The sequence below is a fragment of the Pelodiscus sinensis genome, chromosome 1 (genome assembly GCF_052426305.1).
Source record: "Pelodiscus sinensis isolate ZL-2025 chromosome 1, ASM5242630v1, whole genome shotgun sequence".
NCBI classification, from domain to species: domain Eukaryota; kingdom Metazoa; phylum Chordata; order Testudines; family Trionychidae; genus Pelodiscus; species Pelodiscus sinensis.
In genome coordinates, this window is record NC_143052.1 from 145,271,579 (window position 1) to 145,285,279 (window position 13,701).

General features: G+C 47.7%; 1 protein-coding gene across 1 annotated transcript in view; it reads left to right on the forward strand.

Annotated features, from left to right (window-relative positions):
* The first annotated feature begins 3,074 nt into the window (after positions 1–3,074).
* Positions 3,075–13,701, forward strand: part of TBX15 (T-box transcription factor 15) — a 120,947-nt gene continuing 110,320 nt past the window's right edge. The window contains exon 1 of the mRNA XM_006132936.5: positions 3,075–3,589. Within this exon, the coding sequence (XP_006132998.2) occupies positions 3,388–3,589 (202 nt within the window). The 5' untranslated portion in view covers positions 3,075–3,387. The remainder of the gene's footprint in view (positions 3,590–13,701) is intronic.

Below are 13,701 nucleotides of genomic sequence, written 5' to 3' on the forward strand. Positions count from 1 at the left end.
TGATTAAGGATCAGGATTTTCGTATGAGATAACTATCTAATTTTTTAGCAAGGAAAGGACAAATTCTGACAGCAGTTTCTGCGGTAAATCCGGAGTCACTCCAAACTGACTTCAGAGGAACGATTCCAGATTAACACGCCCGTAACCAAGAAACTGGTCCAAAATACTGCTCTTTTAGTTCACCCGAGCAGAAATTAATCCCGGGGACAACTCCATTGAGTTTGACTCATTGACTTTGTCGTGATGTGAATACAACACAAAGATTTGGCCCTAGACTTTTAACAATGAATGGAGATCTCATTGTTTGGTTGCTTCTGATTAGCGAGGACCCGCATAGCCAACAACGCAAGAAGGAACCTTTTGTTTTCCCATAACAAACAGCACCACCCCAATAAGCTACTTTCTGGCATGTGCAGTAATGGTGGCCGGAGGAGTTTCTTTGCTTTGCGTTTCTGGTCTTGGTTTAGAGTCGATGAGAAGCCACTAACGGGTTGGGTGTTGTTGATTGCAACTTTATTCCAATTTTCAACCTTAGGCGCGTAAATTACCACAGGCCCCAATTATACCAGGGTATTCTGAACTCTTTCTGTGTCTTCACGGTAATAAATGTAAAGCACAGCCCCTCTAGTCATATATACTGATTGTGTCCACATTTCCCAAGAACTTTACCTACTGGAATTTAGTGTCTGAAAATCTTTCTCCTTTTCAGTTATTGGCAAACTTTGTGACACTTTGTGTCTATAATTATCGATTGCATGATAATGGGATGTAATACATACATGCCAAGGAGATTTGTACATTTTATTTTACAGACTTGTTCCTGTATCAGAACCTTTGAAATTAAAGATTGCAGAGCACACGCAGATAGCTAGCTAGCTAGGTAGAAGAGACAATTAACAATTAGAATGAACATTGGTAGATAATGTAAAAGCTATTGTCTACTAAGCTAACACTTTTTAAAACCCGGCAAACGAAAGCCCAACATGTGATTTAAATATTCTGCTTTTCAAACACAGTTTTGGTCAACTTCCTTGGTAATTCTGAGATCTCTTGAGGTTTTCCTCAAATCTACCTCTCAACTTGTGATTCCCCTGTAAAATCGTCCTAGCGGGCTGTGTCTGGCAAAAAAATGATACCAGGCAGGCAGAAAAGAGGGAATAATTTTTCAGGAGATATCTTCTCTATCTCGCTTTAGAGAATCCCCGGAAAACACTGGAAACTTCTTATTTAAATAAATCGTATTTTTCCAGTTCCTGCGGAGCGCAGTTATTATCATTACTATTACCGCACTACTTTACTACCGCACTACACTACTACTGCTAGTAAACTCCGGCTTCCTCAAAAACTCTCCTCCGAGCGGCTTCCTTGGAAGCGGGCTAGCTGAGAAGGTTCTGCGCTCCAAAGGGCATGCGAGGCGGGGAAAGGCTCCGAGAAGACCCACTGCACCCCCGTTTGTCGCTGTTGGCGTGTCGGAGCGATATATTCTGAAACAAGCAAACCCGAGCAGCCCGCTTCTCGCCCAGGAAAATGACCTGGTGATTCCTGGTGTTTGTTACTCAGCTGTTGGAATCACACCTTCCAGGCCTACTCTCTTTCGCCCCCTCTCCTGTGCAAAGGCTGTTTCAACCCTACCCGGAGGCGACACAATACTGGGAAGGAAAGGGACGTGTGAACGCGTCTCAGAGAGACCCCCACCCCACGGGCATACAGATGTGTTGTGCTTAGCCCCAGAAACTGATCCGTGACTGTCCCCAAATCAGGGGCGCTGGAACCATTTGTACAGTGTGTGTATTTGGGGGGGGGGAGTGAGGACTGAGAGCCATTGGCCCCAACTGTACACTCTGGATACGAGGAGAGGCACTTAACGCCAGGCGCTGCGGCAGCACCCCACGTCGCCCCAGCTACGCCTACAGTCACACCTCCTGTCCACAAGTCTTTGGGGTGGCGCATCTGTCGGAAAAGACCCTTTGAAATTAGCCTGACCACGGCCAGTCAGTCTACAGTCGTTTGGAAACAGCTCCAGGGCAGCCGTGCCTCCCTTCCCCGTGTGACCATTACAATAAATACACGAATAACCCGCTACTGAATGGGAAATGTTTATTACATTTTCTCTGGCTGGATCTGATGCCGAACATTTAATGACTGTGTTTTTCGGTCTTCCTTTTTTCTAGTTGTTCACGATTTTCCATGTTTCATTTATTATTGACGTCATAACATGCTTAGCGTTTTATCCGTCTATCTGACCATTCAAAACATGTTTTTTGCTCCACTACATTTTTTCTTAGTAAACATTTCCCCCCCTTTTACTGCGAACTCACGACGCAGATGGTTATGGATGTATCCGATCGGGTATTTATGTGTGTTTCAAATCTCAAGGACCCTTGTACTAAAAATCCATACTGAAGTTTTGAATAGCTTGCTGCCTGTGCTAGAGTTGGCTTTCACCTCATTTTCTCTCGCGGGATACAAGTATGCACTAACAACAGAACATGGACAATCCAAATGTCAAAATACAAGGAAGCCTCAATGGCAGCAAATATTTAAAACCAGGGCAAAACGGTGCAGTCAAACATCTATGTCACCGCCCGGATTGTTATAAAAATCACTTTAAAGGAGACATCACTCGGAGGGGGAAAGGAATCTAATACACCAAGCCGTTATTTTTCAAAGGGAAACCACGATAGCAGCAGCAAAGACAACAGCAAGGCGTTTGAGGACGCGCTGCAAACAACACTTTTTCTTTAAGTCCCAGGTTTTAAGGCCCTTTCAAATACTGTGTTTGGCTTGAGTGGCGAGAGGTCACTAGAAACTCAGGGTGCGAGGCGGGGAGGGGGGAGGGTTTCGATAAGCGAGGAGTTGTTCCCTCGCTGCATTTATAGCTAGCGGCTCTCCCCCTGCGCCGCTCCATCCTCCAAAGAGTTAATTCTCCTCCAGGGTTCCAGGACCCACCAGGCCAAATTCTTAGCCCTCAAGCCTGAGTCTCTCTCCCCTGCTCATTGGGTCGCAGCTTTTGGGTTTCTCTCCTTCCCTTCCTCCTATTGGCCAGGGACTTTTTTTTTTCTTTGACAGGCGCGAGCAGCCTGCCTAACTCTTTGGGAAAAAAAATTCCCAGAAGTTTGTATCAATCAGAGGGAGGCAGAAGGGAAAGAAGAGGAAAAAAGGAAAAAAGATGCAACCCAGCCCGCAGCCTCTCTGAGCTGGTGCTGAGCCCGGGGCTGCCCACTCGCTCCCGGCCCTGCCTCATGTAGAGTCTTCAGAGGACCCAGGGGCTCTTCGGGAGGCGCCGCTGGGGAGGGCAGAGAGGCCGGGGGCTTTGCCTCTGCCCCCCACGCTCTGCCTGCAGAGCCACCGGTTGCTCCTCCGGCGCGGCGCCGGGCTGGGGAGAAGATGAGCGAGCGGAGAAGATCTGCAGTAGCCCTCAGCTCCCGGGCTCACGCCTTCTCGGTAGAAGCCTTGATTGGGACAAATAAAAAGCGGAAACTGCGAGACTGGGAGGACAAGGGGTTGGATTTGTCCATGGAGAGCCTCAGCCCCAGTGGCCAGCTAGGGGAGAGCGAAGACCCGACCCAGTGCCTGGACCTCAACCCCGGTTAGTGACCCCCCCCCCCGAGCCCTCAGCCCCCGCTGTCACAGGCAGGCCGGCTCGCCCAGAGGGAGCCGGGGGATGCCTCCGGCTCTGACAGCCTCCAGGCGGGTGTCTGCGCCGCCCCGCGTCGGGTGCCTCCAGGAGCGGGTGTGGGTAATGCCGGGTGCGAGGCGCCCCCCCCAGTGTCACGCTCCCAAGCTCGGTGCGGGATCTGCCCCCCCGGCCCGCTTCTACGGCCACTTGGCTCCTGCCCGCGCCGCACGTGCGGAGACAAAAGCGCCCAGCCCGCGGCGAACAGCTGCCGGCAGGACAGAGCGAGGGTGGCGGGAACCGCCGGTCCTGGGCCGCTGGGGCGCGGGGCTGATCACTGAGCGCAGCGCAGGAGCTGCGGGCTTGAGCGAAATGCCCCGCGCAGCAGAGCGCGCCCTCCAGGAGCCGCACCGGGGCTCGGGGCCTGATCCTGACCTTGGGGAGGCCAACAAGGGCACAGTGCAACCGACAGGCAAGGCGGCAGGATCGGGCCCCGGAGGGGTCTGGCGCCAGTGCAGTGGCCGCTGTGGGCTGCAGATCAAGGTCCCGGCGCCGTGTGCCAGGCCCGGAGCTGGCAGTGGGTGGCTCAGGCCGACTCCCGCGGGCCATACGGGCTCGGTTGCCTTTGAGCAGGGCTCGCTGTTGATTTCAGGAAGCCGGTTGTTCTCATTTTCCCGCTTGTGCCCTGGGCCTGGCCCGCCTCGATTCCAGTCCCGGGACAAGTTAAGTAGAGAGGAGAAGGGAATGAAATACAGCCCAATGTTGCGTTACTGGCAATCGCGAACCACACCGCTCAGTGCAACTCTGCCTGCCGCATGCAATGGCAGACACGGCCTAGGATGCCAAACCCAACCCGCGGGGGCAACCCCGCACTAGCTACAAGCCGGGCCGCGGGGTCCCAGCCCGGGCTCCTGCTGGGGACTGTCAGACACCCGGCTGGATTCGCTTCGTCAGGTTTTCCTTGTTCTAAACCAATGCAAATATTGACTTCATGACGGGATTTGCCCGAGGTAAAAAAATCAACTGTTGTCCCTGGGTGTTTTTTCTCAGGCCCCCATTTCCGTGTTTAGAGGTAAATGTCTCCCATAGACGTCCCTGTCTGTAACGCACTCAGGGCGCACCGCTGTAGACAGCAACTGGACCGCCAGAGCGGCAAGGGGGGAAGAAAACAAACACTGGATGAAAACTGTTCCTTTTCGCCGGAGGAACTGCCGCCTTGCTAGGGTAGTGGCCGCCGGCTCTTTGCTTCTGCACAACCTATTAGAATGCGAGTCCAGCAATTGCTATTGCGATTATATTATTATGATTAGCGGCGAAAGGGGGATTCTATATAATTTCCAAATCACTGTTTTATCTGGGGGGGAGGGGGAAGGTAAAGTTTTCTGTTCGTCCCTGAAAAAACACTGTCTCCCGTATTTGGATCCACGGTACATTGGGACGCAATTCCTTTTTTAACTTACAAATTGTTAAATGACGAAATACAATGCACGTTTCTGAAATGCAGCATAAAAACCGGAGAAAAATGTACTGGTCAAATGCTAGAATTGTAAAAATGGATTTTGAAGAAAAAAAAGAAAGATGAGGAAATATTGAAAATTCTAGAAACCCTTTTCCCTTCCTCCGGCTCTCAGTGAATTATTTATTATTATTAATAATAGTCATCTGAATTGCAACAACATACATTTATTTTCCTTGTGTAACCCAAAAAGATGTGCGTAAAATTGTATTTTTAGGAAATTCCCCGCGAAGAAAATGCTTCCTAGCAATGAGAAAGAGTGGAGAAATAATAAAATAATAACACCATGATAATAACAATAAAAATAACAATAATACAAATATATTAACAACAACAATAATAATGTAAATCAAGTTTACAAATTATTCCTCTGGATAATCAATCAAACAAATCCTTTCTCCGGTAATCTGGCAGATTTCCTTGTTATCCCATTTTTCGGTACTTTAATTTCGTTAATTTTAATACCCTTTATAGGAGGTTACACACAAAACATAAGACTGTTTAGCTTGTCCATTTCTGCATGAATTTGGGATAAAGGGAGACACCCCAAAGCGCTATATTGGAAAGCGGGTAAAACACGGCTGCTAACGTCTGAAACATTGCAAAGCAACGTGTTTTTCATAAAGCACAGCAAATCAAGACCAGATTTTAAAATCGTTTTTAGGGTGCTAGTATAAATATTGAAAAATCTGAGAGTCTAATTTGCACAATCACTTCATTAAATACATTCAGTTCAAATCTGCTATAGTTTTCCTTTGCTGCTGGGTGAAAATAGATTAGCTTTTATATATACAAATACCATCATCTAATCTATCTATTTAGCTATGTATCCACACATTATATACCATGCTTATTTACAAAACACAATTACAAATTAAATGGAAATTTGGAGTTAAAGTATTTAAATCTTAACAAATCTCAAAAAGTGCATTAGAAATTAAATAAAAAAGATACTGCCCCAAACTCAAAGCGTATGCACCAAATATTCCAACAAATAATCAACGACAATTTTGTACACTGACAATGGATTTATTACTTCTTATTATTTCTCAGAAGTTCTATATTTTCAAGCCAATTTTTGTTAAAAGTTTCCCTTATCTAACAGGGGTTAATTTGATTTTTATGAAACCGAAATTAAAGAAACAAAATTGGCTATTGAGAGGATTTTAAATCAGGATAATCGAGGATATAGAACAGAAAATTCATGCAAATAGATTGTGGCGTGTGTCTGAATAGATTAATATTTAGAGTAACCGCGCATAGCTGTGACTGGTTTGATCATTCAATTCAGTATTTTTCTGTCTTGTTATCGAGGCGCTCGGGGTTTGGGTTTCATGGGGGTTAGCTGAGCGGTGTTCGCGGCTCCACGGGGATCTGCCCGGGCGGGGTGGACGGCTGCGTGTCGTGCCCTGGAACTCATGCCCCGTTCCCTAGTGAAACCGAGCGAAGGCTGGGGTCGCTGCGTCTCATTTTCGCTCTGGTTCGGAAGCGCCTTTTTTGCACCTCTCCCCGGGAATCGCACAAAAGCCGATCCGCACGAAACCACGTGCGCGGAGGAGCCCAGGCCCGTTCCCGCTGGGGTTAAATAAGCCCCCGAGCCCAGGGGCTTCCCGCCCTCGCCGGAGAGGCTATTGCGCCGCAGTGAGAGCTGAGGGCCCAGCGCCCCGCTCCCGGCAGGGGCAGTGCCACGCCCGCTGCCCGGCTGTGCTCCGCCACGGGGAGGGCGGCGTGGCTGAATCTGGCAGCGCCCGGGCCGGGTGATTTCCCCCGCAGCAGAGGCTCTTGTCGCCCGAGGAACGCGCCGTTCCCCGAGACTCACGTTACACCAGCCCGGGGCGGGACGGGGCTCGCGTGGCTGGACTTGAATCACAGAGCTACGGCCCGGCTCGCTCTGGACGAACCCGCCCCCCATGCCCGCCGGCGGGGAGCGGGCTGTGTGCGCACTGCAGGGAGTGGCGGGCGAGGGCTGCCCTCAGGCGGGAGCGGAGGACCGGCCCCCTGTGAACGTGCGCGGGGCGGAGGCGCCAGGCGCTGCTTGTCCCGCCAACTAGCCCCTCGGGCGCGCCCTCGCTCCGGGCAGTGGCCGCAGCAGGTGGCGCCCTGGCGCGGAGCCCCCCTGCCCGGGCCGCAGCAATGAGCGGGCAGGCCGGGGCGGGAGGCGGCTGCGCGGGGACAAGCGGCGAGTGTGAGGGGAAGGCCCAGGCAGCCGGCGCGCAGGGAACGGGTCCAGCCGGGCTGAGAGCGCAGGGAGCCAGCCCGCCCGGAGCGGAAGGGCCCTGGGGGCGGCTCCGACGGGGGCTGCCTGGGGGCGGCGGAGCGGGCTGGGCTGGGCTGGGCGAGCTAGCCCTGGCTGAGCATCGGGGCCAGCAGCTGCCGCAGGCGGGCAGCTCGACTCCCGGATCCGCCAGGCCCCGCAAGTCCCATCCCTTGTGCCCCGGCAGTACTTTGAAGTAGGAATAAGAGATTCTCCGGAATAGGCCACGGGGGCAGCCGTGCCGGGCACAGGACGCTGCTCCTCGTGCTGTCCGGGCCTGGCCTTGACCTGCCCGGAATGACTACGCCCACCCCAGCTGGCTACCCTGCAGTCAGAGATGCCTCTGAGCACCAAGCCTCGGGGAGGCTGGTAAATAGCACCCGCCTTTGGGGAGAACTAGCTGTTGGGTTGCGTCAGACACTGAAACGCCCAGTCCCATAAGCGGTTTTAGACAGTCGCACAATTAACACTCATCCTTGAATGAATCCTCTGTTTGCAGGTATTTGCACGCTAACCATGATCAGCTCTAAAGTCCTGAGTGTCTTAATCACTGGATGTTTCTATCTTTTGTATGTAATTTATTCACCATTTACAGCTGTGCCTTCAATTGTGAAAGAGCGAAAGTAACAGGCTGGGAGGACAGTTTTGTGGGCTTGTCTGCTCATCAGAAGTGTGTGCTTGTATTTTTTGTGGGTACATTCTCACAGTGACTGATCACTTCTAAAATCTGGATTCTTCTTTGAAGTACAGATTTTCTCTCTATCACTGCCGCTGTACTTATAAAATATGCACAGGCACAAGTTATACTGTATTACAGCAAGAACATAGTGGGGCAGTAAGAAGTTTTATTCTTTGAGTTTAAGATAGCCATATGGTAAATGGAGAAGCCACCAGTGAAACATGCACATTTCCTTCAACAAATGCCTGTAACATCTTGATACCACATAGTCCTCCAGGATATTGTATATGCCACATATTTTATGGAAGAAAACATATGAAAAATGTTTGAGAGTTTCACAGTTTGTCAAAGTTGGTCAGTATTTCATATCCTTCCTATAATGGCATGCAGTGTAGTTACTGTGGGAGAGAAAATAATACATATTAGAAAGATATAAAAACAATCCACCACACTGTCTAATTTTATGGTGTGATGACTTGTGTCCTATCACGATTAGAGACAAAAGCATTACACTCTTGGCAAGGGGGGAATTCCTGGGTCCTTTCCAATGGTATGAAGCGCTTGTGCCTAGACCTAAGTGTTCATGAACTATTCATCTTAAACCTGCTCTGGACTGAATACAAACTGTCATGCACATTAGCGTCATATAATTTTGTGGGGAAAATTCCAGACTTTGTGGAAAGGAGAAAGCAAGGATGTCTAAAATAACAACTACAACAAACAGCGGCTGTGTAAAACTGCTCAGAGGTTTCGAACTGGGAAGTAATCCTGGCCAAGAGGGATTAGTGGGCAGAAAGCAGGTAAGAGAGTCAACGGGCTGAGGCAAATGTAATTCCTGCAGCAATAAATACAGTTTAGCACATATTTCCACAAATGATCATAGAGATATAATCACCACTTGTTATTTTTATGTATATATATTATACATGCATTCCTATTCATATATGCGAATGTATGTATAATGTAAAATACACAAAATACATATATCTGTATATAATTTAGAAATAAGAACATAAAAATGGCCATACCGTGTCAGACCAATAGTCTTTCTAGCCCAGTATCCTGTCTGCTGACAGTGGCCAATGCCAGATGAATCATAGGAATGAACAGAACAGAGCAATTATCAAATGATCCATCGACTGTTGTGCAGCCCCAGCATCTGGCAGTCAGATGCTTAGTTACATCTAGATCATGAGGTTGCATCTCTCTTGACTATCTTGGCTAATCACCACTGATGGACTTATCTTCCATGGCCTAAGGTGGAAAATATGGAATTGAGTTTTGGTTAAGAACTGTCTGATAGAGTTTGGTGAGGCAGAGGGAGAGGACTTGGGAAACTTCAGTTCCATTCTCAGTTCTGCCACTCTCTTGGGCTATGTCTACACTGGCAGGTTCTTGCGCAAGAATGGCCATTCTTCCGCAGAGCGTCCACACTGCCTGCCCGCTCTTGCACAAAAAGATTTACAGTAAAGCGTGGTAAGAGAGGGCTTCTTGCGCTAGAGCTACGCTCTTTTCTAACAAGTGTAAGCTCTCTTGCGCAAGAGCTCTTGTGCAAGAGGGCAGTGTGGATGCGCAGCAGGGGTTTCTTCCGTAAGAAAGCCCTATGGCTAAAATGGCCATCAGAGCTTTCTTGCGCAAGAGAGTGTCCACACTGCCATGGATGCTCTTGCGCAAAAGCATGTGGACGTGTTCTTGTGCAAGAGTTCTTGTGCAGGAACTCTTGTGCAAGATGTTCTTGCACAAGAACCCGCCAGTGTAGACATAACCTTGGTGTGGCACCTTTATACAGATCAAGTTGCCATTCTGTGGTTCAGCTTTCCCATCTGTAAAACAGGGGCTACGTCTACACTGGCACCCTTTTCCGGAAATGCTTAAAACGGAACAGTTTTCCGTTATAAGTATTTCCGGAAAAAGCACGTCTACATTGGCAGGATGCTTTTCCGGAGAAGGACTTTTGCCTGAACGGGAGCAGCATAGTTTTTTTGGAAAAACAATGATTTTACATCCGGAAAAGCAAGCGGCCAACGTAGACAGCTGGCAAGTTATTCTGGAACAGTGGCTGCTTTTCCGGAATAAGTGGCCAGTGTAGACACAGCCAGGGTGTATGAGACCTACTGCCCTCTGTGATTTGCAGATCCAAAATGCTGTGTTAGAACAAAGGCCTTGTCTACACTATACCCTCCCCCTGTTGATCTACTCTACACAACTTCAGCTACACAAATAGCATAGCTAAAGTTGACATACTCACCACCGTGTCTTCCATGCAGTAAGGTCAGTGGGGACTGCTCTCCCGTTGACTCTGGCTACTCTTCTTGTCCTGGTGGAGTACTGGAGTCAATGAGAGAGCACTTGGAGATTGATTTATCGTGTCTAAGCAGATGTAATAAATTGGTCAGTGGATTGATTGTTGCAGCACCAATCCACCATGACACAGAGACAAGTCCTAAGTGTTAGAAAGTTCTAAATGAGTATTTGAGCAGACATGGCTGAAATTAACAGACTGTATTTGATAATTTGAGGAAATGATGAAAATGTAACCTCCGGGACGTGTATGCACTTTGCCCGCAGAAAGGATGCTGTTGCTTTCAGAAGGTGACATTGTAAAGAAAAGGAGATGGGGCTGTCTAGATGGGTGCCAGGAGAACACTGTGGGAGTTCAGACTATGTTTGTATTGCTCAAATTCCTATGACCCTTAATTCTTGAGGAAAGAGCAAGCAAGTGAGCAGGATTAATCTCTGTAGTAATCTCTGTCTTACTGGTTTGGTGGGCTCCTGCTGTCATGCCTGGTAAACTCTTCCTGCAGGGAAGTGGATTATTCACATCAAACTAAGATTAGTATATGTGAATGGTATAATAAGAAACAAATCCAGGAATGGTTTCCAAAACAGCAGAGTCTTAGGAGACAGCATGTCAAACAATGTCTTTCTTTCTTGCTTTCTTCTTTTAAGTGTCCCAAACGATACAAAATTACTCCATCTGCGGGAAGTGGGTAAAGGTGGGAATGCAAATGACGTTCTTGTCTGCGTTGAGATCTCAGGGAAAATCCAAAGAGCTTCTATTACAAACACAAGTCAAGTAACTTCTTACTAACCATCCATCACATCTCCTTCCTCTCACTTCAGGCTGAGCTCTTATATCAAATATCAGCGTAGCTAGTCTCCCTCAGGCAGAGGTGTCCTGGTCTATCTATTTCTGTCTTTACCAAAAACTGATGCTTTTTTCAGATGGAAAAGCAAAAGAGAGAACCGGACTGGGTGCATGGGATGGATTAGATGACCTCTTGAGGTTCCTTCCAGCCCTACATTTCTGTGATTCTAAGTCTGGTACTTCCAGAAAATAACATATCTGTTGCCTTAGGTTCTGATCCTGCAAACCCCTCTTCACATGAATATTCCTGTTGCAGTCAATGGATTTCTTGCATAAAACAAAGTTTGCAGTCTTGGGCCCTTAAGCTATGTCTGCACTTTAGTGCTATTTCAGGATACTGAGGTATCCCGAAATAGCTATCCCACGTCTTCACAGAAAACCTGGTATTTTGGGCTCGCTATTCTGATGTCCCTGTAAACCTCATTCTATGAGAAGTAAGGGACGTTTTGGTATAGTGCTTTATTTCGAAATTTGGTGCTATGTAGACAGTGCCAAATGACTAAATTAGCTATTTCGAAATAGCTCAAATTGTGTATCTTATTTTGCATTACGGTGCTATGTAGATGCACCCTCTGAATCGTGGTGTATATTAAAAAATGTTCTGGGGGTAACTAAACCCATTCAAATCAATCTAATTTCACCGGGGCAACCCCCAAAGTACATGTATTGAAACTTTTTGAACTTGTTCAAAAAGCACTTTAATCAGTTTATGCTGTAAGCTAAATCAATGCATGTGCAATGCAAACCATTTAAAGTCATTATAGAGTAAGGCTTTACACTAGTGTAACTAAATTCATTTTTTAGTTATCTTGTTACGAGTTTTCTAAAAAACGTTTGTGAGATTATCATAGTTTCTCAGAAGGGCTGGGTTTCTCAGTATCGAGCAATGGGATTTTATTAGTTTGTGACCAAATACTTCTAATCCTACTATGTGGCTTGCAGCAGGGGAGTGGGATGCGTTTAATATTAAATAGTAGAAGCAGAGGTGAAATGATAAGAATTTGCTAGTTGGGAAATTAAGCCAGCTTTAATTTAATCTTTTTGGCCGAGCCACATTAGCCTTTTAAATGAATGAACAAACACTTCCACCTCTGCTAAAGATGGTACAATCCCACTGGCAGCAGTAAAGATGGGAATCCATGCAAACAGCCCTCCAAGTAGCCCTGTTCTTTTAAAGCACCTCATCATCTAACCCTGCTCGGAGCTGGTCCACACAACCCCATGTTAAAATATTGGCATTTTCTGGCACTGTCTACATGAGTGCTTCCACAACTGCTCCCACTTGCAGTGATGTGCTGCACGTTGTTTGCAGCACTGGGTTACTTTTCAGAAAAAATTACCAGTGTAAACAAGGCCTTTGAGCCTCCATTTCACCTCTGTAAAATACAGATAATATTAATCTAACTGATTGCTAAAGCACTTTGAGTTCTTTGGGTAGAAAATACTACTTCTTCTTCTGGTCAGGCTTGTAAGGTCCTACAGTGACAGGGCAAGAGAAATGTGAAGTGCTATTACTGTAAAATTAAACTGCAATCTTATTGAAAGACAGTGAAGACATTTTAAAATTGTAACATGATCAGAAAACCTAGGTCCAGTTAAGACTTTGTCAGCAGCATTCATACAAAATACAATATTTTAACTGAGAGGAGAAGGGGGGTAAAAGGGGCAGTTGCCCCCACCCGGTGATTCAAAGGGGGGGGGGGTGCAGGGCTTCTGACTGCCACCACTGCTACACTGTCACCAGTAGCGGCTGGAGCCTTGGGCCCTTTGAATCACTACCAGAGTGCTGCATTACATGCTCCATGTGGCTTTGGGGACTGGGCGGGAGGTATGCTGCACTCCGTGAGACACAAAAGACTGGCTGCTTCCAGCCCCACCAAGGCCCCACCCCTTTCTGGGAGCGTTGAACTGTCCCCCCCCCCCCCGCCCTCCCGTCCACCTTGCCTATGGGCTAGCGCAGGCGGTTGCTGCTCCTGACTGAGTAGACTGGAAGATTAGAAAGCAGTGAGTAACAAAATCATTCAGAGAACTGAGGAAAGGTTTGGATAATCTCTCCATGCACAATATGCTAAGCAGCCCTATTGATCTGGCAGTATTGTGAAGATGCTGTGAAGAAGACCTAGTGGCAGATGCAAAACAGTTTTCCAAAGATTGCTCCAGAGACAATGCAAGGGCTAAAATGTTTATATTTGTAAATGTAGTTTATGATTGTAACGTAGGGCAGAGTGATTCCGGTAAATACCTCAGGCTGCCATTAACCGCTCGTCCTTCCTAAGATTTACTTTAGTGTTGACATCCAGTCTCTCTGTTCCCTCACTACACTGACAAGGATCCTGCCTTCCATGAGGGGAACAAAGGACACACCTACCACATTGTCAAATGGACATCGCCAGTGACATCCACACCAGGCCAGAAGCTTGGAAAGAAGTTATTGCCAGCCAGCCTTAAAATAACTGATGTACACTTTCAGAAGTGTAGCTGGTACAAG